The sequence below is a fragment of the Nothobranchius furzeri genome, chromosome 15 (assembly GCF_043380555.1).
Source record: "Nothobranchius furzeri strain GRZ-AD chromosome 15, NfurGRZ-RIMD1, whole genome shotgun sequence".
Taxonomy (NCBI): Eukaryota; Metazoa; Chordata; class Actinopteri; order Cyprinodontiformes; family Nothobranchiidae; genus Nothobranchius; species Nothobranchius furzeri.
The window spans coordinates 32,381,970-32,409,675 of NC_091755.1; the positions used below are offsets into that span (position 1 = coordinate 32,381,970).

At 41.7% G+C, this 27,706-nt stretch overlaps 1 protein-coding gene across 3 annotated transcripts in view; it reads right to left on the reverse strand.

Annotated features, from left to right (window-relative positions):
- Positions 1 to 27,706, reverse strand: part of acot7 (acyl-CoA thioesterase 7) — an 80,047-nt gene that overhangs the window by 38,080 nt on the left and 14,261 nt on the right. For all 3 annotated transcript variants that reach the window (XM_015967537.3, XM_054745788.2, XM_070544699.1), the window contains exons 4-6: positions 21,041 to 21,132; positions 19,817 to 19,931; positions 16,163 to 16,249 (exon numbers count right to left, since the gene is read on the reverse strand). In XM_015967537.3, the coding sequence (XP_015823023.1) occupies positions 16,163 to 16,249; positions 19,817 to 19,931; positions 21,041 to 21,132 (294 nt within the window). The remainder of the gene's footprint in view (positions 1 to 16,162; positions 16,250 to 19,816; positions 19,932 to 21,040; positions 21,133 to 27,706) is intronic.

Genomic DNA, 27,706 nt, shown 5'->3' on the forward strand with positions numbered 1-27,706 from the left:
TAGTTACTCTTTAAATGTTGTTGTTTTACACATTTACCTTTTCACTTGATGTCACTGATGAAAGGGAGTCTGATGTTCTTGTTATTTAGCTAAAGTTTGTTACTCCAACACAAAAATACAGCTTACTTGCAACGATTTAGGTATTTACTGTCCCCTATTGTTAGGAAACACACACACACACACACACACACACACACACACACACACACACACACACACACACACACACACACACACACACACACACACACACACACACACACACACTGTCCCTTTGAGAGTTTAAATAGACTGATCCTCAGCTGACTGCTGTTGAATTATTAAAATTTGTAATATTTACAGAAGACCAACAGGTCATACACATTTAGTAGTCTCTAGTTTAGCCCTCTTGACTCTTACCAGAATGCCAACAGCATTATTTGACAGATGAAAGTAACACTAAATAGAAGAGTTAGAAACTTGACCAGCTTAATACTTGACACCACTCTGCAGCTCTCTGCTGGCTAGATACCGCACTTAACAATTTTGTGGAACAGGTAGCTGTTATGTTAGCAGTTAGCTTTTTCAGTTCACCAATAATCAATCAAAAACACAAGAAGAAGAAGAAAAAGAAGATGTTTGCTTTTTTGTTGGCATTATAGCAGAGCCTGGAAATAAAAGTAAGAGAGAAACGTCTTTGGAGGTGAAGCAAAGAGCTAAAACCAGAGTAAAAATCGGTATAGCCTGCACTAGTTTAAGAGAGCTAATGGAAGCTCCAAAATCATGGACTGATTGTGACCTGACTTTGTTGCTACTGGACTTGTAAGTAATAATATGTTTTGTCCAACAGTGTGGGTCTTTTTACTCATGGTTTATATTAGTATTTGTTGGTTCATGTTAGTGTTAGCCCTTTGTTAGCGCTAGCTACCGTCAGCAGGCTGCAGCAGAATTGTTTATGACAACTGTAATACCGCTTTCAACCAGTAGGGAAGTGGAGCAGGAAACTGCTGTGTTACTTTGAGACACTGGTTACACTTTGTTTCACAACACTTTTTTGTTTCCTAATCGAGCAGCTGTGACCTTAATTAAAGAAAGGGATATTGTTGGCTGATTACTCTGGTTGCTGTTCTATCTCTCATCTCTCTCAATATATCAAGTCTGTAGTTTACAAAACAAGTTTTGGCATTTCAGTTAAAATATGATCTGAATTTACACTGAATTTTATTTTATCTGCAGGCTGTATGATGACCTGTTTGATGCTGAAATGTCACGTTATAACCAACTCCATCAGTAACCACAAGCTCAATCTGCTTGTTCCTGTTATGGTCCTAAAATCACTGTCGGTAAAACAAATCCAATATTCTTTGAAAACGGACACTGCGTGTATTTAATGGTCACCTGTCAACCATCTGAGAGGAGGTGAGAATATTTGATGCGAAACCACTCTGGTTTTAGATGTAGTAATTTTAGACAAAGCAAAATCTAATAAATGGTTCTGAAAACACCAAAAACCTGCTGAATAAAAGTTTTGATGAGGTCATACCACACACACACCCTGGCAGCTGGTGAAATGTGTAAAGGAAATAGTTGTTTGCTGTTTTCTCACAGAAATTGGGACATCTTGTATGGAATGGGAGGGAGGGAGATCAGGAAAAACAAGAGGATGACATCTGCTTCTCATCTTGGAGACAGCGAGCAAGCGTGACGGGTGTGTTTGTGAGCCTGTGTTCGTTTAAAGACTGTCAGAGCCCTCCGCTCCACACATTCCGCTTGCTCCAGTTGTTCCTTGTGAGCCGCATTATGTATCTTTCATGTTACAGAAAATCAATAAGGATGCTTGCTGGAGGCTGATTTTGCTCCCAAAGGTTTAAACCATCTGCACTGTGTGGCTCCATTAAAGACTGCCAAATGTGTGGGAGTATAAACGGAATGTGCTGCTTGCTCCCAAATGCAGCGTTCATCATAAAAGTAAGCCCACTGAGTTGATGAAGTTTTAAACCTGCTTTTACTCTGACATCCTCTCACCAGAGTCGGAGCACTGCTGTCTTTGTTGTACCGGTGCTTACAGCTACGCTCTAGCGCATGTCAATGAAAGGGATATTTGTTTGTGTGTATATTTCTTGAACAACCTGAACACTGGATCAAACGGATTTTGATTGGTGGTAATCTGGAGGTTAAACTCAGGCCACACAGCATGAATGAGAAATTTACCTCCAACAGTGAGGTGTTTGGTTAAAACTGCTCTCAAGTTCAAGACAAAGACTTAAGGTTTGTGTAGGCAAGGAAATACTTCTTAAACATTTTGCTAAGTATTTCACAATAGCACTTTTTGTCTCGGCGTCTGTGTTGTGCTGCAGAAATTGATCTCAGTTTAGGATTGAAAACCTCCCTCGGGTGCAGGGCACAGCGGATTAGATCCATTGAAAGGATGGAGCGGTCATGTTTGAGCATGTGGAGGGGGATTGTGACCTCAACAAGATGATACAGAATAAAAAGACGAGGTTGCTTCAAAGAGATAAATCTTTCAGATTGAATGTGATAGAGTGAGCCGAAGCTGAAATAGCTGTACGATAATATTTTGATTTAAATTTAATGAATTACTTTGACTGGGATTAAACAAAATGGTTTCCTAGAAGATCTGGAGTTGGTGTTAGTATAATTACAACAGACTCCTGAGAAATGAAACTGGAAATCTCTGGCTCGGCCACTGTGCCAGCAGAACTTCAGCCTTTCCTGTAGTGGTGGGTCCAGCAACACTGACGCACCGACTCATGTGTCTGGTTCATTAGAGTGACACCCGTGTCGGTGTGCATATCGTTTAGGAAGTAGTCACGTGACCGATACAGCTGCTATGTCGCTCGTCAGTGAAGCGTCGGACTGTGTTTATCTCCCTCCGTCAGCGGGATGAGTTTCTGCCACAAGTGCATCTTATTCCACGGTTACATCAAGGAGCCAGAAAGAAAATGCAAGGTGGTTCATAAGGGATTATTTTGTTCTTATATCGACAAATACGTTTTTTGTTTCATTTCTTTGTTTCATCCTGTTCCTCTCAGTTTCTGTTTGATTCATCAGAACGTCGTTTCTAAATTTTTTCTTTTTAAATTGTTCATTCTATTTTAAGCAGGTTAAACGTCACATTTGTTAAACTGAACTTACACTCACTAATAGATGCTGAGACATCACAGATAAATGCATGGGAATTTGGCCGTCCCGCCGGCCATCAGAGCGGTGGGGTGTGCGGACCGGACCGGCCCAAATTAGATAAACAGCCCACCGGGACTAAAACTTTTAGTTTTAACTCTACTTTAACACACCTGATTTCAATCAGCAGGTGACTTCTGAAGAGCTTAATGAGCTGCTGTACAGGTGATTCAACCACTGAATTAGGTGTGTTGGAGTTGAGAAACAAGGAAAACATGGTCCAGGAGTGAGAACCACTTCCCTAAAGGGTACAAGTTTGGACCCTCTAGGGTTAAATATTGCACCTCAAGGTCTACGTGTTATGCACCATTGTAAGGCTTTTGAAAAAGTTCCATTAATATTCCCAAGTAGTAAAAGGTAAAATATTATATTGTTAAAGTACAATGTCAGGAGAGTAAATGTTTCTTTGTTAAGAGTGGCTTAATCCCATCTTTTATTAAGTAACCTTAAGTAGGGGTTAGGGTTGTGTGTTTAATGGCCAACAGTAGCTCAGGAGGTAGAGCAGGTTGTCTAGAAATTGGGAGGTTGTAGGTTCTATCCTGGCTCCCGCCAGTGAATGCTGCTGTTGTGTCCTTGGGCAAAACACTAAACCCACCTTGCTGGCTGGTGGTGGTCGGAGGGAGCGGTGGTGCCACCTGCCTCGCTTTCGTCAGTGCTGAATGGGATCATCATCATCACCTGTGTGTGTGTGTGTGTGTGTGTGTGTGTGTGTGTGTGTGTGTGTGTGTGTGTGTGTGTGTGTTTGTGTGTTTGTGTGTTTGTGTGTTTGTGTGTGTGTGTGTGTGTGTGTGTGTGTGTGTGTGTGTGTGTGTGTGTGTGTGTGTGTGTGTGTGTGTGTGTGTGTGTGTGTGACTGATCGTGTTGTGAAGCACCTTGGGGGAGTTGTAGGTCCCAAAGAAGGCACTATACAAATAAGCCATTTATCATCACAGCCATAGACATGAATAAATAGATGCATAGATGCTCCATCGGGCGCTGGAGAGCGTAGCAGTGTCGTCGCCATATTGGATAGGTCCCTCACTCTCCAAACCCAACTGGAGTCAACACAGAGTGAGCAACTAAGCCCTATTGAAAACCAATCACATGAGATTACTATTGACTCTTCTAGCCTACCTTTAGAGATTTTATAGTTTTTATTTATCTTACGTAATTATATTTTAATTATCATGCCATGCCATGTGTCTGATTTTGAAATAAGCATAATTGTGTTTTTTATTTAGTTGGTTAAGCACTGGGGTGAATGGAGACCAATCCAAGATGGCGGCCAGACATTACGGCAGCTTCAACTGGCAGCGCCAGTCCTCGGGCCGTCGACACATATATGTCTGTGATCACAGCAAGCACTTTAAAGAATAGTTTGATGTATTTTGTGAGTTTTAGATTTCAAATTGCCTCTAAAGGTATCAAAAACTGTATGTTGAAATCTGTTTCATGCTAAATGGTGTATGTTTAGATTTATGTTATGAAATAACTCAGCAACAACTAATGCCATTTTTGATTTCTGAGGGTGTGTTCATAGGCCGACCCAGTTCTTAGGTGTATTTATCTTTTTAATTATGAAAATGTCCTATTGGTTTGCGTGGAAGGGGTGGGATGTGTGCTGGCCTGGTAGGGAAGCGTGGATGGGTGCTAATCTAGAGGGAGTCGCTTGTTTTGCTGTTTTTATCCCAATTCAAAGTGGAATATTTTAACGATTTGGACTTTTGGTTTCAAATTAAGGGTGTATTGTATCTTCTTTGTAATAAGATCAGGCAGAAGCCTCTAGATGTAAGCTGAAGGTTTGAAACGATGTTCTTCTAAAGATAGTTTTTTTTTTGAGGTTTTGCTTAACACATACATTTTACACAATACATCTACTTGTATTAGACAGATTTGACTTGAACGCCAGGCCAAAGCAAGTGAAGGACGACATTGTCCTGGAGGATCATAGATGCTTGTCTTTATTAACCACCACCATCAGTGGCAGCATTAATGCAACTCCTGCAAAAAACAATATCCTTGTACAGTTAATGTAGAAGGTTGAAGTAATCCTTTATGTGAGACTGCAAACAAGGACAGCCCAGGCCAAGACAGCCCTGGGCCTGACGTTACACACTCACAGGATGACACAGCACTCATGACTCTCTCTTTGCCGTAGGGTGAGAGCGCGAAAGGCTGGGTGGGGGGATTGGTGTGTGTGAAGAGGAGAGACAGCTCACTCTAAATGGGGAAAAAAAGGGGCAATTAGCAACCAAGTCTCTAGTGCAGCCCAGTTTGCCATGAGGCAAAATACCTCTGTGATTTGATGCCTTGTGACCATTTCCCCAAATCTTTGTGCACAATGTTGTCCACGGGCAATGTGCACGGAAAGAATGACAAGTCTTTCAGGCAGTTCTTGTCAACCGTCAACTATAGATGTGGCCTGCAATCCTTTTTAGGAACAGCCTTGGATACCGATTTAAGGCCAAGTAAAACACAAGGGGCTTCCTCCTTTTCTCATCATTCTTAAAACATGTTTTTCCATATTTCTACGTCTGTTTATTCATACTTTCTGCAGTTCCTGTCCTCTGCCCACCCTTTTTGATGATTTCCTATCTGATGCCTGTCATGCTCCTCCCCTCCCCAACAAGTGCTTTAATCATGGACAGCACCAAACAGCTCAAACTGCCTCCTAATGAGCTGTTACTATGGAAACCACTCCGGTTACCAATACTACCATGCACCAAATCCCTTTGTATTTTCTGCATATTTTCTTGTATGTTTTACCCTTCCAGGTAAAACTGGGTGGGTTATTAAAGGTAAGTGGCTTAATTGTGGTAGTTACGGTTTATAACAACTCTGAACTTGAGGAAAAACTGACTTCTTGGGGGTGTAGGGGGAATACATGGATGCAAATCCTGCAGTGGAGAATTTTCCTTTGATGGTAAGAATAAGAAGAGTTTTATTGCCATATGTGTGAGCAGGCTCACAACATTAGGAAATTGTCATGGTCCTTGGTGCAAGAATAAGAAATAAGCATGGGCACAACACGTCTGTGATTACAGCTAAAAAAAACTACAGCAATCCACATTATAGTCGGTATTTCCACCTTTTTTCTGATTGGTTAATTTTGAGCTGGCTCGTCCCGCCCCTCATGTGCCTCTCTGCCTTTGAGTAATCAGACTAGTTCTCTGTGTAGAATTAAACAGAGGACGAGTTTGGCAGGCCAGGCTATCGATTGTAAGGTCATCGATCCAACGTGTAAAAATTTGTAGAGTAACTATTTAACAAATTCACTTTTATTTTGAAGTTGCCCTGACATGTCAATTTCCATCTGTCTCTTCAAATCATCAAACATGTAAACCGAAGAAGCTAGAGGCCTCGTGGTGAGCAGTCAGTGAATAAATTGTCTCTTCAATTCAATCATTTGTAATACTGTTGAATGGTGGACCCTAAATTGAATCAAATCAAAATAGTATTGTGACTAAATTTGAGATGTTGGCAAAAATCGATCGAATCAGAATTCAGTGTATCGGTGCAACATCATGTTGTGATTACACAGATCTACACCTCTATTTTAGGCTGTTATGTAATTACATTTGCCAACAACATCTGGAACAGAAAAGCCTAATTTTCCCTCTGCACTGGTACAACTCGCAAAAATTTGCTTCAGAAATGACCTGAGTCAATAAAAATAATTCTATATTCACCTGAGGCCTTTTAAACGAATGCCTCCTGACCGAAAGTTGCCTTTTTTGACTTCTATTGTTGCCTTCAGCGATGCCGATCAAGATGCACGCTGTAATGAGCTGCGACTGGTCGAGGTTGTGGATGCTCTATGCTGCTCTATTCATGGTAGAAGAAAATTACTAAAACCTGCTGAGCAAGCTTCCCTGGAGAGGTAAAATAGCCTTCATACTTGCCATCAAGGCTGAAAAGCTGGATTTCACAGCCCTCTCTGGTTCATCAAGTCCTGTCCAGGTAGGTAAAAAGGCACTTCGCCAAGCTACAGCCACGGTACAAATGTCCAAGCTGGTGCGTTAAACTTCTGCGTACCCTTCTTCTCCACATTTAATTGTCCTTATCTTCTGATCCAACAGCCACACATTTATAACTGAAGCTGTTGGCTCACTGTGCTGTTTTAATGTGGAAAGTGGAGCAGATGTTTAGCTATGAATAATAATATCCATGCCAATGCCCTGTGAGGACACAGTCATCGACTTCCAGCTGAACCCATGCATTATAACACGAAGACCAGCTATTCTGCAAACACACCTGGCCCACAATGTTTGTTGAATCCACCAAAAGGAAACATGCAACTTGCAGAAAAGGAAAATATTAGTTGAACTGCCACCATGATGGATTTACTGAGTGTTGCACCTGTCTTTGGGTTGCAGATATGTTAGAAAGAAAGCTGGAGTTCCTCGTTTTCTACGTTGGATTTTTTTTGTCGGCATTTACAGGAAAAACTGTTAAACCTAAAGTTTGAAGACTGACCACCTGTGGAAATCAACTACTGTTTCTATGGAAACGGGTTGTACACTTCCATAGGACACGAAGGGAGGAGGTGAGAGAAGGAACAAAGCGTGAGATAATCACAGGTGGGCAGGCTGTAAAGAATGAAACACAGAGCAGAATGAAAAGACATTGAGCTTTTGATCTTTTCGTGGAATATTTCCAGGTATATTTGGTAAATGGTCTGTATTTGTATAGCGCCTTCTTAGGGTTCTACACCCCAAGGCGCTTCACAACACAAGGTGGTAGTTTTGGTGCTCCGCTCCCTCAGCACTGCATCCAGGCTGATTTAGCTGAGTGACAGCCACCCTGAGGAGATATTTGGTAAAAAAATAAAAATAAAAAAATAATAATAATAATTTCTAGAATCAATTTCCCTCTGGGATTAATGACGTATTTTCGAATTTAATTGAATTATCATTATTCTTGATAATTAAGACAGAAAGGGAAGCAGCAGAAATTGTAAATATTGATTTTGTTATGGCATGAGCCCAAATGCACAAACCCTCCTCATACTGTCACAGATGCTGACTTTGTGGTTACAGGAGACAGTATTTCCTATCAATCCAACATCGTCATTAAGCTCAGGCTCACAAAAGCTGGCAGAATATGTGAATGTCTCACTCCCATTTGCCCACACAGATTTTAATAGGGTTCTACATGGGTTTCCAGAGGGACCCAGATGGACGCCTGCATGGGCCCGTTAAAATCTGTGTGGGGAAACTTCTGTGGGGCCACCATGGAAACCACAGACAAAACCAGTTGGGGCCCACACTCTTTACTTACATATATTCCATACCTCTTATTTGCTGACTAGAGAGAGAGAGAGAGAGAGAGAGAGAGAGAGAGAGAGAGAGAGAGAGAGAGAGAGAGAGAGAGAGAGAGAGAGAGAGACTATTGACTCCCTGACCTGACTCAGTTATGTAAACAAAATAAGAACGGCAAAAGCAGCAGCTAACAACAGGGAACATCGCCTAATGAGCAACAGCGTGAGAGCCAACTGTGTGTGTGTGTGTGTGTGTGTGTGTGTGTGTGTGTGTGTGTGTGTGTGTGTGTGTGTGTGTGTGTGTGTGTGTGTGTGAGTGTGAGTGTGAGTGTGAGTGTGTGTGTGTGTGTGTGTGCTTTAAATGACCTGCATGATTTTCCAACATTTGGTTTTAATTGGACAGCTTTCCCAGTGAGCGCTGCAAATTACGAAGGCGCCATGACACGACCGGCATTTATCTTCCTTTACTCGCTCCTATTCAGCTGCTCCATTCTCGTGTCCTTTTCATCACATCTCTTTTGCATCTCCCTTCTGTGCTTCCTTCCTCACTCAGTCTCAGACGCACTCCCAACACAGCTGACCTCAATGGAAATGACAGGGTAAGGCAGCGATGTGCAGCCAGAAACAATACACCTCTACTGATAGAAAGCATCTGGCCTGTGCAGGATAAATGTTGGGTTTGTTGCAAAATGTACAAAAAAAATTTTCTAGCTGCTGAGTTCTTAAGAAGCTATGGGAAATCAGATACTCTGAAAGCTGGTTGCATTGTGATAAACAGATAAAACTGGATATGTATTCATCTCTTCATTATTGCCTAGCTTCTTTAAGTTAGACAGAGTTTCAGAGGCTAGGGATAATGTTTTATAAATAAGATTCAATTCAATTCAATTGTATTTATATAGGGCCAAATCACGACAAGAGTCATCTCAAGGCACTTCACATAATAAACATTCCAATAGGTCAGTTCATTAAGCCAATCAGAAAAAATGTTTCCTATATAAGGAACCCAGCAAATTGCATCAAGTCACTGGCTAGTGTCGGTGACTTTACAGCAGACCTGGGCATTTTACGGCCCGCGGGCCACATCCGGCCCTTTGGTTGACTTTGACCGGCCCGCGTAAGGTTAATTGGAAATTACAAAATAAATGTATTTTCTCATTTTACCTCATGCATGGGCTAAGGCTGCATTGCTTTTATTTTGAAGTTGTTTTTTTACGTGCACAATGACGCAATACGTATAGCAACAAGTGCCCGCGGTTGACATGGTGATTGTAGCCTGAGAAATGTCCGCTCATGCAAAAAAAAAAAGAAAGATGCCGAATGCAGGATTTTCAACAAAAATTGGACTGCTAAGTATTTTTTTACTGAAGTCGGAGGTAAAGCCGTGTGTTTGGTTTGCGGGGAGGAGATTGCCGTGTTTAAGGACTACAATTTGAGTTGGCATTATGACAAGAAACACTCGGAAAAATACAAGAACTTGTCTTATGCTGAGAGGGCACGGACATCCGAAGCTTTGCTAGCAAAGTTGCAAAAGCAGCAAGGCTGTTTTACTAAGCTTCACACATCCAGGGATGCAGCAACCAGGACCAGCTTTGTGATATCCCACAAAATAGCTAAAAACAGCAAGCCGTTTTCGGAGGGAGAGTTTGTCAAGGAGTGCATGGTGGACTCTGCCGCACTAATATGCCCTGAAAAAAAGGCGCATTTGAGCAAATCCCGCTGTCCAGGCGAACCGTGACCAGGAGGATCGAGGACATTGCGGGGAACCTGGAGCTTCAGCTGCAACGTGAAGTGGCAAGTTTTGACTTTTTCTCATTAGACGGGAGCTGTGATGTCCGGGACACAGCCCAGCTGCTCGTATTTGTCCGGGGGATAACGGACTTCAAGCTCACAGAGGAGCGGGCAGCAATGCGGTCGATGAAAGGGACAACGACAGGGAGTGATGTTTCTACAGAGGTAAATGCGTGCACGGACACTCTGGGATTGAAATGGGAGAGACTGTCAGGTGTCACAACAGACGGTTGTCCAAATCTTAAGCCGGGCGTACACTGTGCGACTTTTTCAATTTTTTGAGCCGATTTTCCAGTCGTGCGAGAAGCCACGACATCGGGGCGAGTTTTGCGCCGAGCGGTCGTGTAGTGTACAGGGGGTTACGAGAGGCGATTGACACCACGTGACCAGCCGCCGATCAGCAGTCGTGAGGTCGCACGGACTTCTGGTGTGTTTAATATTTCGCTCGTCCCTCGTGAGGGTATCGCACTGTTGAAGCGGCGCTGCGACCCAAAAAGTATCAGAACCGCTCACGGCGCATGCGCGCGCAATCCTGCATCAACGCCGGTCGCTCGCTATTTCCCTAATAACACACGTTGTTCGTTTTTGTTTCTACACGTTTTTTTTTACTCACAAAGATTGTCAAGAAAGCGTGTTTGTCGTGTTCATGTCAAATTAAACTGATCACAAAACACAGATTTACTGTCTTTATTTCGTTTTCCTCATCCAACCCCCATAAATCCCTGTGTGTCCTCCTGCAGCACTCCCGAAGGACACCAGGCAAAACAAGACAAAAAAGTCTGACGTGTTGAGTAAAAACTGCTATTTTTAGCACATTTTTAGGGCCGACGTGTTGCTACCAGACGTACAGTGTGAGCAGTCAGGTCGCATCCGAGAACTGGGTCGTACAGTGTGAGCACATGACTCGTGAGATCTGCTCTGCGAGGAAGTCGTACAGTTTGAGCTGAAGCTGAGTGCTACGGGTGAAAAAGTCACACAGTGTACGCCCGGCTTTACAGGGAAAAATGTCGGACTTTTGAAACGTATGCAAGATAAAGTGACAGAAATCGATGCAGATCAAAAATAGGTGTTTTTGCATTGTATTATACACCAACATGTGTTGTGCAAGTCAGTGCTAAAAATCAACCATGTTACTGATGTTACTAAAATAATAAACTTCATCAGGGCACGGGCGATGGATCACAGACAGTTTGTGGCTCTTTTGGAGGACTCCACACAGCTGTCAGATGGCTCAGCCTGGGGAAAGTGCTGAAGAGGGTTTGGGACTTGAAAGCAGAGATTCAGGATCTCTGCTGGATTTCTACTCTTCTCTTAAGGAGGACTTTCCAAACCTGAGGAGACATGCTCAGAAGATGTTGGTTCTCTTCAGCTCTACCTACATTTGTGAACAAACATTTTCAATGATGAAGTTTACAAAATCCAGGTAAAGATCCTCTCTCACTGATGATCATTTGTCAGCTGTGCTTCGCTTCTCCACCTCAGACATTCAACCTGACTTTGATGCACTCGTTAAAGCCCAGCAGAGACTAGATTTCTCTCACTGAATAAGAAAAAAATTGCTTAAAAACACAAAATAAGGTGTTTGGACCACAAATATAGGCAACTAGCAGTGAACTGGGACACTTTTTTTTAAACCTCTTTCTCAAGATCACAGTTCAGTGATTTTATTTTACAGACAATACTGTGTGTCTGTAGAATGCTAAGAACCTCTTTCCAACAATATTTGAAACTCAAAATGTGTTTTGGAGTGAATGTGACTGAAACTGTTAACTAATATAAGTCACAAATGTTTAACAAAAACCAAATGTGCACACTTTGTTTACCATTGCCTTGGGAAATTTGAATAAATCACATTTTTGTAAGCCAACCTCACTTTTTCCTTTTTGCTCATTTATAACATATAGTCTACTCTTACCAGCTTGAAGAAACGATGGACTTTACTGCTTTTTATAAAGAAATACCATTAATATTATGCATAATTGACTTCAGCCTTTTGGCCTGGCCCTCCACAATATTTTCTATTTCTCATGTGGCCCCATGGAAAAAATAATTGCCCACCCCTGCTTTACAGCAATCCTCATAATAAGCAAGCATACAGCGACAGTGGAGAGGAAAACTCCCTTTTAACAGGAAGAAACCTCCAGAGGATCCTGGCTCAGTATAAGCACCCCCCCCCCCCCCACACACACACACACACACACACACACACACACAAGGCTTCTTAAGTAAAGGTTTGATTACAGAAGAAGAAGAAAATATAATTTCTATAGCACCTCTCAAGATAAAAGTCACGAGGCGCTTCACAAAAACAAAAAATGTAAAAATATAAAAAGCATTTAGAAAACATTTAAAAATATATTTAAAGTGAGCAAAAATAGACCATTGGGATTAAAAAATGTTAAGAAAGAGAGAGTGAACAGGAAAGAGGGAAATCTGTGGATCCTGAGGAAGGTGGAATAGGTGGGGAGAGCAGAATAAAGAGCGAGGGGTTGAAGAAGGTCATACAAAAGCCAGCTTGAACAAGTGAGTCTTCAGCTGCTTTTTAAAGGAGACCGCTGAGTCCACTGATCTCAGGCTCAGGGGGAGAGAGTTCCAGAGTCTGGGGGCCACAGCAGCAAATGATCTGTCACCTTTGGTCTTTAGCCTGGTGCTGCACAACCAGTAGGCTTTGATCACTGGACCTCAGGGACCTGCTGGGGGTGTAGGGACTGAAGATCACCAATGTAAGAAGGTGCTTGTCCATGTAAGGCCCTATAGACCAGAACCAGGATCTTGAAATGAACTCTGAAGTTGACTGGCAGCCAGTGAAGCTGGAGGAGAAGCGGGGTGATGTGGGTGTGTTTGGAGGACTTGGTCAGAAGCCGAGCACAGGCATTCTGAACCACCTGTAGACGGTTCAGGGAGGTTTTGCTCAGACACGTGAAAATAGAGTTACAGTAGTCTAAGCGTGAGGAGATGAAGGTGTGGAGAACAGTCTCAAGTTCAGAGCGGGACAGAATGGGACTCAGCTTAGCAATGTTCCTGAGATGGAAGGAGGAGCGAACAAGAGAACTGACATGAGAATCCAGGGTGAGAGCTGGGTCAAAGGTCACACCAAGAGTCCTGACAGAAGGTTTGGTGTGAGAAGCAAGTTGACCAAGAGAGTCTCTGACTTTGGGAACCAGCTTGTCTGGGGCACAGATGAGGATCTCAGTCTTATCTTCATTCAGCTGAAGAAAGCTCCCAGCCATCCAGGTTTTGATAGAGTCTAAGCAGGAGTGTAACAGCTGCAGCTTAGACATCTCATGGGGCTACAGCAAAATTAAAATCCTGTGGTACATATCCATTTACTAAGGATAGATTGATTATATCTAGAATGGGGGAAGTAACCAAAGGAAATGCATCTTTAAATAATTTGGTTGGGATTGGATCTAAAATGCAAGTTGAAGGTTTAGATGAAGCTAATATTTTTGATAACTCCGAAAGCTCAACTGGATCAAAACAGTTCAAACACAGATGAGGTTCTACAGTTACCTCTGATGCTGCCTCACTTACTGAGGAAGAAGAAATCGCATTAGGGAGGATGCTACAGATTGATGAGGGGATTCTAAAAATCAATAGTTTACAAATGCTAATTAAAGAATGGCAATTGCAATGAATGACATGACCAACATATAAATAAAAATAAAAACAAACAAAACTCAAGTAAATGTTATTACTGAAATACTGGTACTAAGAATACAGGGGGCTATTAATGAGACCTGGTATAAGGAGCCGAAAGCCTAATTTGTACTACTCCGTCTGAATGGGTACGGAGACACACAACACCATTATGCATTGGTGCAAGGGCTCTACGATAGGCTCACAGAGGCTCACAGAGGCTGACAGAAACATGCCCAACTTTTTGGGAATCATTTTTTACGTGGATGAAAATGGCAGGAGATATGGATTTATAGGTGCTCAACACATTGAGGAGTCGGAGAATGTGGGAAAAAAATTCATCTTAAAGGTCTCTAAAATGCGTAAAAACAATATAAATGCAATAATAAATACACTATCGTGGACAAGATACGTTGGTGGCAGGATACCCTAGAGAAGTGTTACGCCCCCTGTTGTCCTGGTGGGGAACTACGACGGAGAAGTCCAAAGGGAAAATGCATGTGTGTGGCTGCACACTCAAGCTGACAGAGAAATATAAATCCGCCTTAAGTCACGCCAATCTACTTCCGGACCACGGGTCCCTTGGAATTAAAAAAATTAGTGCAAGTTAATGAGACTATAAATCTATTTTCTAATCCCGTTTGATATATGCCATGGATTTCATAAATGATATTCGTGAATTTTAAATACACATTTTGATGCCAAGAAAGCACTTATTTTCAAACTGCGGCAAAAGTTATTTTAGGTTTTGTGTGATGTGTAGGACTACTAGTGCTTCACCATATTGTCGTCATCGAACCAGACACGGAGAAGTGTGTGTGCTTCGAATCTTTCTTCCAGGATGACAGGAGGAGTATTAATCATGGGGAAAACCAGGGTTGGTCCGGGCCAACACACCCACTGCCATCTCATTGGCCAGCTCAAATACACACCTACCGTTGGGGGCAGCCTCGCATGCGCGATTCATTAACATTCTAGATGCTGAGACGCGCACATCACCTCTGATGCTGCAGCAGCTCTCTCGCTTTCTCACTGCTGTGGGGAGCGCGCACACACACACGCTCATGGCCGCCTTGTTTAAGGGGAGACACCACACTTTTCTATGCGTCCTTTGCCCCACCCACGTGCTCCGAGAATTCCCAGTTCCTGAAGTGCGTGTGAAAACACCCTACCGGTGCGGGAGTCAGACCAACGCCACCCAGCCCGGTTTGTGATGGCCCAGATGGGAAACTGCTTCTAGGCTCGCCGTGAGGTTAAAACAGGGAGTAAAATCCCTAAAATGTTAACACAAATATAATTTTTAAAACAGATTAAAGAAGGCTTCTTGTTAATTCTATGTTGTGATTAGCTTTTTTTCCTTTACACTTAACAGTAGAGTGTTTTCATACACAGGTCAAGTAGTCACTCAGCTGCTCTGCAACATCACGTGTTTATATTCAAACAAGATGAATAAAAATTATTTATACTTTGCCATTCACGTAGAGGAACATCATACAACCAATAAAGCCTCTCAAGGAATGTTTTCTCTTTATCTAAAACATTGTTGATTATCAACAAAGGAAATACAGATACAGCACAATAACATACCAATAAATGAATTCCTTTAGTTAGTTAGTTAGTTAGTTTGAAATTATAATTAATTTCCCACCTCTGTTTGGTTTATCATCCCTTTGCTCAATCGCCTTCATTGTTCTGTATCTATAAAATGCTTTTGCAGCATCCGTTAATGTCGGACGAAGTGCACATTTAGCTCTACACATAAAATGAAAAATGAAAACAGCTCTAATATTCAGATTCTGAGCAGGTGCCTTTCTCAGGAAAACATTTAGACACACACACACACACACACACACACACACGCAAAGACATAATCTGCAGGAAGAGTTTTGCAGATAACTGACACATTTCCAACACCTCCTGACTTTTAATAAACATTTCAAGTGCAAACATCAATTACTTTTTTCTATTTAAAGCATTGTCACCATTAATCTGTAAGTTTGCTTTTGCTTAAATAAAAATACAAATTTTCCCAATTCAATGATCCCTGCTTGAGCTGACAAACACCTGAGCAAGCTCAGCAGCCTGCTTAAATTTCACTTGGTTTGCATCAGCACTCAGCTTTTTACACATGAGATTGGATGTTATCCAAACTTGATTTTAGCAACATGGATGGTTTTATGGATGAACATCAGAGACATGAAGGTCAGCCAGGTGGGTTTGGGTGGAAAACGTAGCTATTTACAGGACATGTGTTGAATAAAGATTCTCCGTCCTTTAGAAGGTCAAAGAAAACTGGTTCAAACCTGAACTTACCTCCGTAAACGTAGTCACTGATTGTGCAGTCTGACGGCCCCAACAGATGAATCAGACTGGACTGGCTGAAGCCAACTGTGTGCGGTTCTACAGTTCAAACAACAAAAGTAATGTCAAAATACTCATTCTCAATAGGAAGCCTAAGTCACGTCCATCTATTTCCGGGCCATGGGTGCCCGGAAGAACGAAAACATGAATGCAAGTCAATGGGGCTAAAAATGCTATTTTCTAATCCCGCTTGTTATGTGCCCTGGATTTCACACGATGTCTGTGAATTTTAAAGACTCATTTTGATACCAAGAAAGCACTTATTTTCGACTGGGGGGAAACATTATTTTAGGTTTTGTGAGAAAATAAGTCCAGGACTACAAATGCGCTTCACGAAAGGGACGTCATCGAACCAGACACGGAGAAAAACAGGGAAAATGGTTGTAAGTTTAGCAAACTTGAAATCCTTCCTTCAGAAGGAAAGAACCACCGTAAATATAGCCATGTGGTAAGTAGCAGCTATGCTAGGGGAGAGGAAATTCTGTGGTGACGTCATACATGCAACGTGTCGATGTCTGACTTGTAGTCATGATAATTACGAACTTTTACAAGCTGATAAACCTCAAAGTACGTGACTGGTGTGGTTGAAACACCCGTCATTAGTTTTCATTTGAATTGAAGTACAACATATGTGTGATCCAGAGTCTAGGGCAAAGCGGATTAGAAAAAAGCGTTTTTAGCTCCGTTGACTTGCATTAATTTTTTCGTTTTTCCGGGGACCCATGAGCTGGCCAGAAGGGGAGGAGACTTAGGCTCCCAATGTAAAAAAAATAAACAAAACATGTATAATGACCAGGCCTGTTGCAACATGACCAGGCATGACAATTTCCAATTGCCCCGAGCTGGCTGGAGGCCTTCAGACAATGACATTAATGCAAAGACAAACTGTGTAATCTCAGAGAGCTGCCCCTTTAAATCTTCACGTTTTAATGGGCTTGTGGTAAGACGGTTGCAAATGTTCTAATGAAAATGTTCAAATGTAAAATATTCAAGTGTGCTGCATCACACAACATACCTATGTGTACAGTATATCTGCACTTTCCCAAAAGTTATTTATTTATATAAAGTTTGGGCGAACTTCAACAGTGTGTCTGTGCTGTTGTTTCAGGATGGGGGGGGGGCTTGAAGTCTATTTTGCCGTGGGCCCCCAAATGCCTTGAAACGGCCCTGATATTGACCATTGTTGGGTTAGGTAAACTGGGTGCTTCAAGAGCTTAATATATTATTAACTCAACTTGTGATCAATAAGCTGTGATACACTATCTAAATATAGAATATCACCTTGCCTGGTCTTTATTATGTTTAATCAGAAGATTCTAGGATTCATTAGGGGATTGTACACACTTCGTTTTGATTCAAGAAACAGTCAGGTTTATAAAACTAAGAATTTATTTAACAAACAATTAAAACTTGACAAATTGGTTAAACTATTATTTACTGTGAGTGGATGGAACTAAAAGGTTCCTATGTATGAATATAATGTAGTCAGAACTTCGGTATCTCGGAGAGCAGAGTTCTGGACGTAAAATAATTTGGTTTGCTCTAAGCTACGAGGTTGACTCTTATCAAAACCCACATCAGACGCTATCTGTGTGTCTACATTACCCATATTCAGAGACCCTCTTGGTGGATTCGAAAGTAAAGCCCTTTTCAGACTGACATTCTGGAACATTTGTGGACAATTCAATCCGGTTTTTAACTGGAACTGTGTTTTCAGACACACCACTTTGTACCGGAACTTGTCCTTTCGGCTGCGTTCACACAGCAGGGAAAAGTTCCAGATGTCTGACGGCGGCGAGGGGGTGGTGGGGGGAGAGAGAATCAGACTCATGTTAAGAAGAAGAAGAAGAAGAAAACATCATTTCTATAGTGCCTCTCAAGATAAAAATCACGAGGCGCTTAAGCATAATTCTGCGCACACGAAGACGCATAAGAGACCTGGATGATGAAGCTCAATGGTTAAAGGAATCACTGAAGCGGTGTGAAGCGCTCAGTCGCGCGTCTAGACGGTACCGTAGGAGGCGAGCTGCCGTGGTTCGTGGTTCGCCGCATGCTACAACAGCGAGCTATTTAGGTGCGCATGGCATCCCCCGGTCCCCTCCTCCTCCCCCTCCCTCTTGTCCGGAACTTTACCTCACCAGTCTGAAGCAGCCACCCTGTCCGTAACAAGTCCGGACCTGTTACTAGGGGCTTCGTCCGGATAAATTCCGGAACACGTTATCCGGATGTTTGTATTCAGACAGAAAGGTCTTACGGACAGATTCCGGAACATTTCCGTTTTTCAAGGCCTGTCTGAAGGGGGCTTAAGAGAGGTCAGATGACCGCTGGCACCGGAGGGCTGTACCCTGGTACCGTGGTACCGATCCTTTCAGTCCAGAGATGTCTCGGGTCACGACAGACAGAAGGAACCGAGCGTCTGGGACTCTTAAGCAGTCTGAACAATATCAGCTTGTTCTGCAGGAACTATCTTGTTGTATCAGCTTTGCAGGTGCGGAAAAGGTTTTAAAGGTTATGATGACGTGTCAAAATCTTTGATGGTTAAAGAGATTTTGCTACAGATGGCCAGTCTGGAGCTTTCTCTAGAACTGAAGAACTACCAGAGTGATCTAGTTTTAATGTTATGATGTTATGAATGGGTAGCCAACCAAAAGTTGACAAGTTCAGATGTTACCAAGAGACACACACCTTCTTTGATCCGGAGGCTCTGATCTGGGCAAAAGGCCAACTATGTGTCATGGACTTAGCTTTCACCTCACTTTGCTTGTGTGAGTGCAAATGTTATGACCTTGTCAAGTAAACATGCTAAACAATCATTGAGCACAGATTAATGAAACATTTCATTGTTTTATAATTATTATAAGTAGCAATAAACAAATGTTTATTTAATGATTATCTCTTGTAAATTTCAGAAGTTCATTATTCATTTTAAAAATCTTCTTTCTTCTTTGAAGCGAGGAGTCTACATAAAAGAGTTTCTCTGTACGGGACCTTGGAAGGAGAGAATGTTATTGTTATGATTTCATTATCTCTGTCAGAGCTGCAGGCTCTGACCTCCAGCTGGTGAGAGGAAGGCATGCTGGTTTAAAGGGATTACGTGCAGTCTCGTGTCTCCTTTTTGACCAGATGTTGAATGGTCAAACAGTACCTAAACTGACCATTGCTGGACGTTACACCATCCTTAGCCGAAAGCTGAATTTCTGCTATAAACACCAACAAAACCTTTGATGTCAGCTCATGTATTTCCATTTTGGTGCATCCTCTTTGGTTCAACCAAAGCAACAGAAAAATTGGATAAAATGTAATTATTTGAACTGTTACACATCAACAAAAGTTTTAAAACGCTGAATGTCTTTCTGGTTGTAGCATGTTAAAAGGTCTTTTCTCATTTCAGCAACTGATTCTTTGATCCTTTTATTTAGCAATAATAAAAAGAAGTATTAACTGTTCGTAAACTTCCTGCTTTGTAAATCTTCTCCACAACAATAAAGTGATATTGACAAAGTAGCAAAGCACAAAAACAATTGTCTGCTCTGCATCTTCCATCCTATAATCTTACACATTAGACATGACGTGAAACTCGGCAGCAGAGGTTATGCTGTTTCATACCTGGGTTCAGAGGAGGTGGAAGCACTTCTTCAATCCTTGCTTTGGTCTCCCATCGAACAATTTTCTGTGCTTCATAACGCTTCCTGCCCATTTCCTCTTGCTCAGCGCTAGCATACTGTAGTCAAAATATAGTAAGTTTCTGTAAGTTTAAAATCAGTTTGAGTAAAAAAAATTCAAAAGTGCTAAATTACAAAGATTTAGTACTAATTCGCACTAATGAATGCAATTGTTATGCAACAATCAGAGGGCCTTCCTTGTGCATTGTTTTGTCCGTGATTTTTTTGTAATATTGGATGAACAAACAAAAAAAAGAATGCAACACTAAAGAGTGTTAAACACTTTAAGTTATTGCTTTTTAAACTGGTTCCAGTGGTCCTTGAGCCAGAAACTTCAAAGTCCCATTTAGTCGTCACACACACACACACAGGTGTGTGGTGAAATTTATTCTCCGCATTTGACCCATCCCCTGGGGGAGCAGTGAGCTGCAGACAAGCCGCGCTCAGGAACTATTTGGTGGTTTAACCCCCCAATCCAACCCCTTAATGCTGAGTGTCAAGCAGGGAGGCATTGGGTCCCATTTTTTTCAAAGTCTTTGGTATGACCCGACCAGGAGTCGAACCCCTGATCTCCCGATCTCAGGGCGGACACTCTACCACTAGGCCACTGAGTCGGTTTTACTAGGCCACTGAGTCGGTTTCATATTGCTACTGTGCCGGTAGCTAACATGAAGGCTAGCATTTATATTTTTCTGTTTGTCAATTGCCAACAGAAAGTGCAAGAAGAACACTTTCACAGCAGACCTTGGAGGTAAAACTTAGTGATTATTGTGATGTGTTTGGAGGTGAAGCAAAGAGCGAAAACCAGAGTGAACATCCACTCTCGTTTGAGGGTACTAAGGGAGGCTACCAAATCATGGACTGATAGTGACCTGGCTTTGTTGCTTCTAGAATTGTTAATAATATTTTTTGGGTCCAACAGTGTTAACCTTTTTTGTTTGTGGCTTATTTATTATCAGTTAACTAGAGTTAGCATTAGCTTGTTTTAGCATTAGCTCGTTGTTAGCGCTGGCTGCAGCAGGATTTTTTTTTTACAACAATTGAAATTCCACTTTAAACCAGTAGAAGGGAGAAGAGGAAAACATAATCAGTGTGGCTTTAATACTGATGGAAACAACAACGGGACAGGAGAGAGGCTGAAAAGCAAATACCTGAACTCTTCACTTACCTTGATGGGCGGCACCTCCAGGATCTTGTCAGCGTTCTCCAGAGAACAGGGGACGTACCACAGCGCCGCCTTGTTGGCCAGCTTTTTTGTGCCTGCAGTCACAAACAGAAAGGTTAAAACACTTCCCCAATATGAAAATAAAGTCCCCCTTAACTTTGTTTATCTTTCTAACAGATGACTCAAAGTTTTGTATGACAGACACGATATTCTGACATGTTTTTCAGCTGAGGAAACAATGGATGTGATTTTGAAATGTCTGTTGTCAAAACAGCCACGTTTATTAACACCCTAATAAAAGAAGCCAAACCCGTTTCGAAATGTTCTTTTGTTGCTGCCTGAAGATTAGTGTTTTTGTTGCAAACAAAGGCACAGAAAATAAATGAGGACTTTGCTGAAAGTCAATTTTTCCTGTCTATTCAGAACATAAACTAACATTTACTAAACATGCTAAGTGCAGGGTTTTGCATAATCCATAAATCCTCAATTTTCAGCGTTTTTATGCTGAGTGAAATAAATGTCACAGCAACAACTTTCTTTGCTAATATTTGTATTAGACTAAAGGTCCCTGTGTTTGGATGCAGTGGTTCTAGATCTGCATTTCTGCAGAAAGTTCTGAAGGCAAAACTCATGGCAGTCAGGCAGAGGTTGTCATAGTGATATCTGATCTTCCCACACTTTGTCACTTAATTTGCTAACAGAAAGAGAGGGGGCTATTTTGAGGTGGTGCTGTTATGGCACACAGGGGAGGAGAGCATATAAATGGCACACAGAGGCAGCAGGCTGAATGGAAACTGTCGTCTTTACCAACTGAACGCTTTAACTTCTGGATAAGTAGATTCATCTCAGTGGCGTGTAGACTTCAATTTCAAAATAAAATACTTCCTCAAAATGAGTTATTCCTTGCTTTATTAGTTTTTTATAACCGTGCATAAAGGTCTCTCATAAAGGGAACTTGGGGAAGTGTCTAAATCAAACTGGTGATGAATTTATAAACCAAAAACATTAAACTTAACACACTGTGTGAAGACTGCAGGGAGTGCAGAAGGTTAGAGCAGAGAAGAAAAGTAAATTAGCATTTTTACACAGGAGTTAAAACTGTGCAAGCAGCTGGGCCTCGTTGCCATGGCAATCGCTATTCTCTTCTTCTCCTCCTCTCATTGGTTCCCACCCTTTTCAGCAACCAGGAAGGTGCCCACGGGAGTAAGGGAGGTATATTTACATATCCCTGGCTCGATCCAATCCAGGGTGACTAGTCTATTATTAGCTCCTGCTGGAAGTTTAAAAGGAATCGTGCTTGGATGGAGGGAGGAGTGGGAAGAAAAAGTAGAAAACAATTGAGTCCGGCGCGCCAGAACGAACCAGCCTGATAAGAACCGTCCTCGGTGTGACTGATGACCTTTTCTGGCCAGAGCAGAGCCAGCGGCCTGGCTTTGAATTAGAAATCCCTCTGTGGTGCATGAAGACAATGTTGATGTTCGACCATGACACAGCTCTGACTGCATCCTTTCATCCCTCAATGGATGTCCAACTAAAGAAGCACACATTTCTCCGATCCTGTTACCAAATCAAAGAAAACAAACTCACTTTCAAATTCTGAAACTTCTACAGGTTACGGTTCCAAAAGGTTTGCTGGAAAATGTGTCATTACCAACAAACCGGGTGATTTCACACTTTGGATTTGATCCGACCAAAGAAAAACAAATTCACTCACAAAAGACAATAGTTGGCTCTCTTATTTAGGAATAATGAATTATTTACCGAAAAGAATTTGGCCACATGTACACAACTCCCACAAATCTGCTCACTCGAATGATTTTCCACTGGGTCACAGTGCCCAACAAACACTGGAGCTTTGTTAGATTTAGATCAATCTTGTAGGTTTGGAATAAGGAATTTAAATGGGACGAGGAGCAGAGGCCATGATGCAGATGAGAAGCAACGAGAAGGTAAATAATATCTATAAAACAGCCCATTCTTCTATTAGTGACATTTTATTAGAAATCAGGAGTTTTTCCCTTTCAGGAATTAAAATAACGTCTTATGAGGGCTAAATCTTAGAGGTTTGTAAGCCGTATCCTCATCAACAGGCCGGTGGAGGATAATCTACTAGATGTAGGAGGATAAATCAGAGCTTTTGATTGGCTGAATTTTTGCTGTGGTGAGTGGGCAAAGTAGAAGTCAAATGCAAATGTAGCTTATTGTTGCAAAAATCAGACCAGGATCTTTTATTTATTGATAGATATGTGAACAGATTTATACAAAGATGTTTTTACGAGAAACAACAATGTAGATGTAGATTGGTCTAATTCAGTAAGAAACATTAGTTTGAACATTTTCTTTAATATTTTGTTTAGCATGAAAATCACACGATCTTCAACTCAAGAAGAGCTGAGGTTGGTGTTTCCCATGATTCTTTGCTGCTCTGACTTTCAAAATGACATTCTTACTAATTAGAGTTCATGCAAAAACGCCTGGGAAAACGTGGATTTTATTTCTACCTTCATTTCCTACAACATTTGCATGATAAGCTGCTGTTCTTCTTGTTACCAACTTCTCTTTAACCTCAGGACGTTTTCAAATTAACTCAAAGAAAATAGGTTAAAGGAGCCAGCACATGCTATTTTAAACCTTGGATAGCAAAGATAGGTACAATAGATGATAAAATATTACGAATGGCACTATTGAGACGTCACTTTTGAGTTATTTTAGTCAGCTTGGAAATGAAGTGGTCTGGTTTAGTGAAGCTCCGCCCACGTTTGCTTCGACAACGCACCTCAGTCTTAGGCAAGTCAACTGTTGTATTGGCTATGGTAGTCTAGCAGCTTAAGTGTCTACCGTGCATCTTGTTCTGCCATGTCCTGACGCGAGTTTGACTCCCGTTGTCGACAGTAATTTATTCAGCAAGCTGAAGCAGATTTTATTTTCTTAGATTTTAGTTTTATTGATTATTTTCTGCAAAATATTTTTAAAGATCTTTGAATTTTGTGATTTACATGCAGCATCTTAGTTGATTTACTTTGATTTTAGGTCACAATCTCATCTGCAGAAAGAAATCAATCGCTCCATTCTGGCAACTCGGAGAAAGTGAGTGTTAGTGACCTACTTCCAGGGGAGGCGGGTTCCAGAGCCGTGCCTGACGACGCACTTGAGCAACTTTGTCCTGTCTGCAGGCTTTGAAAAAATTTGAAAAAGATTTCAGCTGAGGCAGGAAAATGCATGAATGCAGCCAAAAAATGGTTTTGGAGTAATTCTCATGAGGAAGTGACAATATCACATGGTAAAAAGCTCAAAAAGTTGATTTTTTTAATGATATGTAACCTTTAATAACTCAAAAGGGCTGTTTTTTATTACTATTGGGTCAGGTGAATATGTGAGTGTCAGCAGATGAGTAAACAAAAGAACAAGCGGTGAGATTAAAGCCTAATTTATACTTCTCTGTCTGCGTCGTGATGGAAACATGCAACGCCATTATGCAACGATGCAAGAGCGCTCCAATGGCTTCGCAGAGAAAGACGGAGACATGCCTCCGTCTATTTAACTATCAATTGAAAGAGAAGGAGAATGCAAGCTTGTGATTGATCGTGAATGTTTATTCACCCGTGACTGATATGCAGCAAAATGAGGAGAAACGTGGGTTCAGAGGTCCCGATCGCATGAAGAGGCGGAGGGGAATGAGGGACAAACTTGTCCGTATTAAAAAGTCTCTGAAATGCATTAAAATAATGTAAACACATTAGTATATACACTATCGTGGACCGGATACGTGACTGTAATGGTGGCAGGGTACCTCAGAATAGAGCTACGCCCTCGGTTGTCCTGGTGGGGAATTGTTTTGCAACACTCCCCAGCTGATGGAGAAGTCCGAAAGCAAATTGTCTCTGTCAATGAGTGTGTGTGTCTCTCCCTCCTGGAGCTGACGGAAAAGTCTAATTTAGGCTTGAGCCGAGGGTAACAAGAAAACATCACAGATAAAGGGATTAAACCCATGAACAGTTTCAAGAGCAAAGTAAAACAGAGTTCACAAGATCCCACGCTGTTCTAAAACAACACGGAATCCAGCAGAAACCAAGCAAACAGAACCCGGAGCCACAGACTCTACAGACGGGGGTTATCTGAACGGTGGGGGGCCTCCAGCCTGAATTGATTCATTCAATCCTTTTTAATCAAGGTTTAAGGCATCAGAAACCACATCATCATGCCACTATTGCATTTTTCAAAAAAGCACTTTTTTTGCTCTCTGAGAATCAGAATAGTTCTCATTGCTCTCTTCTTTGTGTATTTTTGCAGTGTCACTTGATTAATTATCATCTTTGACTGAATAACTCCATCCTCTTTACTTATTAGCCCTTAAAGCAAGAAAATAAAAACTTTCTACTTCCTGAACAGCTTGTTCCAGGTTTGGAAACATCACACTGAAGATCATCCGTGGCCCTCTGGTCCCTGTGATCAAAACCACAGATTTTCCACTGAGTCGTGCCAAAGTTCTATTCTACTTCTGACGCCACTACGCTCCCTCTGTGAGATGTTACGGCCTGATAGGAACAGATTAATCACAGAAACAGCTTTATGGCTGAGCTTTTCTGAGTGATTTTCCACTACTGTGTTTACACACGTCTGTGTACATTAAATGCTTTTAGAACACTCAAAGTGGATATTTTCCCAGCACTTTACGCACAATTTACACCAGCTGTGAAACAAAAAGCTGCTCCAGAGCTCACAAACTCCAGAACAATTTCTTATAAACACATTTTATTTTACTTCACCAACCATTACTCTGCAGCAGTTCCTGTAGTTTTAACTTAAGAAGTAATAATAATACCTCTTTATGCAGTCAATGTTGATTGGAGCTAAACTAATCATATATAGCGGATATTATCAGGAATGCATGACTATTACTGTGCTGTAAAGCATATATTCATCTGCGAAAGGTCACTGGTGGATCATAAATGAATATAAAAATTGAAAAAGATGAGAGAAGAGCACAAGGTGGTGGAGTCTGGCACTTTAAACCAGCAGCAATGAAAAGAGGCATCAAGAAAGATCAGGTCTTGTATGCAAAATGGTATTTTGACCAAAATGCCACTAATGTTTCATATAATTAATGTTTTAGTGGAATTTCTGATTAATTTTATTGAAGCTACTGAGGCTAAAAAAGCATTAAACCATACATTTGGTGTGTGTGTGTGTGTGTGTGTGTGTGTGTGTGTGTGTGTGTGTGTGTGTGTGTGTGTGTGTGTGTGTGTGTGTGTGTGTGTGTGTGTGTGTGTGTGTGTGTTCACGTAGCATTCTCATGCATAGGAGTGTCAGCTATTAGGATTATGATGAGAACTGCCATGCTTACAATGTATTAAGCTTAAACCCACAATGCATCACTCCGAGCTTTGTCATTAGAGAGTGTGTGTGTGTGTGTGTGTGTGTGCATGCATGCGTGCGTGCGTTTAAGAGATTTAAACTCCTTACATTGCTGCAAATGCATGTTTGAATGTAAAATTGAGGAAAATATATTGGCATTCATGAAAATGACCTGATTTTTCATCAAAATGTTTTGTAGATCATTGAGAATAGGTAATTATGCTTAACATATACATATTTGCACTCTTAAATAATTACTGTGTGGCTCTGTCTTGCATATTTTAGGACATTCTTGTATGTCTAGTGTAGGTCTGACTGTGAGTGCGCATGTGTGTGTTAGCATGCATGTGTGTTAAAGCGCATGTGCAAACCCCTAGCGGGGACAATCATCACGGCTCATGCCCACAGTAGGCAGCCTTACCCCAGGCGTCTGTGACTGGGGCCTGCCTGACGAGATGCTGCCTGACTGACTGTGGAACCTGTATTCTTTGCCTTCTCCCCCAGTGCACACACTCACAAAAAACACACTCGCACGCACACAGGCAAACACAAAACACAAACGAAAATGTCTAAATACAAAGCACCAAGAGTGCCATTTACAAGTCATGCTCACCAGGCACAAAGCTACAGAAACATGCATGGCTGCACAAAAGTACACCCTCTGATGTACACAATCATACATAAGAAGATGCACATTTACAGTAGTAGTCTGAGTTTTGTGTTTCCTTTCTGAGAAATGAATAGTTTTCTTCAGCGAACAAAAGAAATGTGGACATTAATACATAAAAATGTGCAGCTTCTGCCACAGCGGGCAGCTTCATTTACTAAGAAGGGACGTGTCTGCTATAAGTGCATGTGTGTGGGTGTGAGGATGTGAAGGCATGCGACTTTTTCTGTGCCTAATGTGTCAGCATATCAGGCTCCCCGTGCACCCTGTTCCTCCCAACACACCCGCACATGGCCGTGTGTGTGTGAGCATCAATTTGTCGGGAACGTGCATGCGTTTTGTCGGAGCATGTGTGCAGGTACACTCGCCTGGCATCCGTATCTGACTGGGCCACAGTGTGTGAGGCCTGACGCTAAGCCGACATGACAGAAGCAAATAATGTCTGCTCCCGTTATCTTCTCTTCCCCCTCGGCCCCGCAGGAACTTTTAAGGAGACGAACGCTGATGAAAAGACGCAATGCATATAGAAAGCATGCACGCATCGTGCAAAACATGTTTGCAACTAATGAATCCTTGAGGGAGGGAAAAAAATATCCCATTTTACACATTTAAAAACAGGCAGATTTCACTAAGATTTGCACAAAAAT